The following is a 4,098-nucleotide window of genomic DNA, read 5'->3' on the forward strand; positions in this document are numbered from 1 at the left end:
AGAAGGTGGTGTGTGTATGAAATGAGCTGCCAGAGGAAGTGGTGGAGTCTGGTACAATGAGAACATCTGAAAGGCATCTGGTTGGGTGTATAAACAGGAAGGGATATGGATATGGACCAAATGCTGGCAAATGAGGACTTGTTTAGTTTCAGAGACTTGGTTGGCACAGATGAGTTGGAATGCTGGATCTGTTTCCATTCTGTACATGTCTAAGACTCTATGATTCTACTCTACCCAGTTACTGTGTAACTGAAAAGGATATGATTCAGCCAGCTATTATTCCACTTCCTTCCAATCTACTGGAATGGGCTAAAGTCCTGCAGCCCTGTCCTCTAACATTCTACCATCTCAAAATATTCCAACCACATCATCATTAGTGTGGAATGTTGAAATAAATTCCGTACCAATTGATACAAGGAAATGCTGCATTTATTTAGCATCTTTTCAATCAAGGTTTGCAGGTGCAGTCAGTGTTCTGGTGTGGGAAAAACTGTAGCCAAATTGTGCACAGCAAGCAGCAATGTGAAAACGACCACACAACCTATTTGTGTTGATTGAGAGCTAAGCATTGGCCTGGACAATAGCACAATGGGATCTTTCATGGCCACATCGAGACAGCCTCTGTTTATGGCCTTATGTGTAGGAAGGCACATTTGATAGTGCAGCCTTGATTCCTGTGCTCAAAGTGTCGTGGTCACTGAGACTGACATTTTCCAGTTCTGCAACATCCCCCCCACACCTTCTGGCCTCAACTTATCTGCAACTAAAACCTTCACTTGTGCTTTCCTGACCTCCAGGCTCAGCCATTCCCTGCATGACCTCTCCCATTTTCAGATGAAGGAGCTTGGAGAGCTGCGGACCAGCGAACCCACAGAGAAGGGATTAAATATTTTTAACTGCATTCCCACTTCCAGTAGCTGCCCTTCCACCACCTCAATGTCCTCTCCCTCAAGTCATGGTCGGCTTTCAGCCCATAGCTACCTTTTCCAGAGGAAATGAGCTGCGGTTGGTGCACTGACAGATTCATTGTGTGGATAAGACATTGGCAAATGGAGCTCAATGCAGGGAAATACAAAGCCATCCAGTTTAGATCCAAGCTATTTCCTGCACAGTGAAAGCCCACATGTACATAAACCATAACATGCCAGTGAATAAATACAAAAAGCATTTGAAATGCCAGAGGAATGTTGGCCGTGACTTAAGAGTGCTGCAAGTCAGAGGAGGTCCAGCATTATTTGTAGAAGGTGTTTATAATGTTACTGTGTGCTCCAGGGTTTGGGTGTACCTATTTTTTACAGTGAAATTGACAGGACTTGGATTTTTTTTTTTTTACTATTCATTGTGGGATGTGGGCGTCGCTAGGTGCCCAGCATTTCTTGCCCATCCCTAGTTGCCCCCTTGAGAAGGTGGGGGTGAGCTGCCTTCTTGAACCACTGCATTCCTCCTGCTGTGGGTTGACGCACAATGCCATTAGGGAGACAATTCCAGGAGTTTGACCCAGCGTCAGTGAAGCAATGGTGATATATTTCCAAGTCAGGATGGTGAGTGGCTGGGAGGGAAACTTGAAAGTGGTGGTGTTCCCATGTATCTGCTGCCCTTGTCCTTCTAGATGGAAGTGGTTGTGGGTTTGGAAGGTGCTGTCTGAGGATCTTTGATTAATTTTTGCAGTGCATCTTGTAGATAGTACACAGCGCTGTTACTGAGCGTCGGTGGTGAAGGGAGTGGATGTTTGTGGATGTGGCGCCAATCAAGCGGGCTGCTTTGTCCTGGATGGTGTCAAGCTTCTTGAGTGTTGTTGGAGCTGCACTCATCCAGGCAAGTGGGGAGTATTCCATCACACTCCTGACTTGTGCCTTGTAGATGGTGGACAGGCTTTGGGGAGTCAGGAGGTGAGTTACTCACTGCAGTATTCCCAGCTTCTGGCCTGCTCTTGTAGCCACTCTGTTTATGTTGTGAGTCCAGTTGAGTTTCTGGTCAATGGTAACCCCCAGGATGTTGATAGTGGGGGATTCAGTGATGGTAACACCACTGAATGTCAAGGGACGGTGGTTAGATTGTCTCTTATTGGTGATGGTCACAGCCTGGCATTTGTGTGGCGCGAATGTCACTTGCCACTTGTCAGCCCAAACCTGGATATTGCCCAGATCTTGTTGCATGTGAACACGGACTGCTTCAGTATCTGAGGAGTCAGGAATGGTGCTGAACATTGTGTAATCATCGGTGAACATCCCCACTTCTGACCTTATGATGGAGGGAAGGTCATTGATGAAGCAGCTGAAGATGGTTGGGCCCAGGACACTACCCTGAGGAACTCCTGCAGAGATGTCCTGGAGCTGGGATAATTGACCTCCAACAAACATGACCATCTTCCTATGGGTCAGGTAATGGCTCCAACCACCGCAGCGTTTGCCCCCTGATACCCATTGATTCCAGTTTTGCTGGGGCTCTGTGATGCCACACTCGGTCGAATGCAACCTTGATATCAAGGGTTGTCACTCTCACCTCTCCTCTGGAATTCAGCTCTTTTGTCCATGTTTGAACCAAGGCTGTAATGAGGTCAGGAGCTGAGTGGCCCTGGCGGAACCCAAACTGGGCGTCACTGAGCAGGTTATTGCTGAGCAGGTGCTGCTTGATAGCAATGTTAGTGACACCTTCCATCACTTTACTAATGATCGAGAGGAGACTGATGGGGCGGGAATTGGCCGGGTTGGATTTGTCCTGCTTTTTATGTATAGGACATACGTGGGCAATTTTCCACATTGTCAGGTAGATACCAGTGTTGTAACTGTAGTGGAACAGCTTGGCCAGGGGAATGGCAAGTTCTGGAGCACAAGTCTTCAGTGCTATTGCCGGAATGTCGTCAGGGCCTGTAGCCTTTGCAGTATCCAGTGTCTCCAACCGTTTCTTAATATCACGTGGAGTGAATCGAATTGGCTGAAGACTGGTATCTGTGATGCTGGGGACCACTGGAAAAGGCCGAGAAGGGTCATCCACTTGGCACTTCTCGCTGAAGATTACTGTGAATACTTCAGCCTTATCTTTTGCACTGATGTGCTGGGCTCTTCCATCATTGAGGATGGGGATATTTGTGGAGCCTCCTCCTCCAGTGAGTTGTTTAATTGTCCCCCACCATTCACAACTGGATGTGGCAGGACTGCAGAGCTTAGTCCTGATCCATTGGTTGTGGGATCGCTTAGCTCTGTCTATCACTTGCTGATTTCGCTGTTTGGCGTGCAAGTAATCCTGTTTGGTGGCTTCACTAGTCTGATACCAGGATATATCATGATGTCCTAGGAATACAGACCGGTGAAATGGGCAGGATCCAGATATCCTCGGAATACAGACCGGTGAAATGGGCAAGACCGGGATATACAGGAATACAGACCGGTGAAATGGACAGGACCTGGATACAAAGGAATACAGACCGGTGAAATGGGCAGGACCGGGATATACAGGAATACAGACCGGTGAAATGGACAGGACCTGGATATACAGGAATACAGACCGGTGAAATGGACAGGACCTGGATATACAGGAATACAGACCGGGGAAATGGACAGGACCGGGATATACAGGAATACAGACCGGTGAAACGGGCAGGACCGGGATATACAGGAATACAGACCGGTGAAATGGACAGGACCGGGATATACAGGAATACAGACCGGGGAAATGGACAGGACCGGGATATACAGGAATACAGACCGGTGAAACGGACATACAAAGAAAGCCAACAGGGACAAGTGAAGTGCTGCATCTTTGTCTCAAAGAACAAACAATTTAGCTTTTTGTAAAAAGTGAGATACTTGCTGAATGAAATGGACCTGTGGATGTATATCACAGGGATTGGAAGGGGGCTGAACAAGTCAGGATGTTTGCTAAGGTGGCATTTGGGATCTTGCTGTGACAAAGACCAGAATCGTTAACTCTCTATCCGTCCACAGATGTAATAAATGTTTCTAACCGTTTATCTTTTATTTCCACTGACCACATTCTGCCCTTTTTGCTTTTTGTTTGAGATCCTCGGCTTTACAAATAAAATCATGGATTACAAAAGCAAGAGGTTATTCTAGATCTTCATAAAATATTCAACCTTGG

General features: G+C 46.9%; 1 protein-coding gene across 1 annotated transcript in view; it reads right to left on the bottom strand.

The window, feature by feature from the left end:
• Positions 1–3,974: 3,974 nt before the first annotated feature.
• Positions 3,975–4,098, bottom strand: part of LOC109925758 (equilibrative nucleoside transporter 1-like) — a 13,529-nt gene continuing 13,405 nt past the window's right edge. Inside the window, exon 8 of the mRNA XM_048596612.1 lies at positions 3,975–4,027. Within this exon, the coding sequence (XP_048452569.1) occupies positions 3,975–4,027 (53 nt within the window). The remainder of the gene's footprint in view (positions 4,028–4,098) is intronic.

Source organism: Rhincodon typus, chromosome 5 (genome assembly GCF_021869965.1).
Source record: "Rhincodon typus isolate 14 chromosome 5, sRhiTyp1.1, whole genome shotgun sequence".
Classification (NCBI taxonomy): domain Eukaryota; kingdom Metazoa; phylum Chordata; class Chondrichthyes; order Orectolobiformes; family Rhincodontidae; genus Rhincodon; species Rhincodon typus.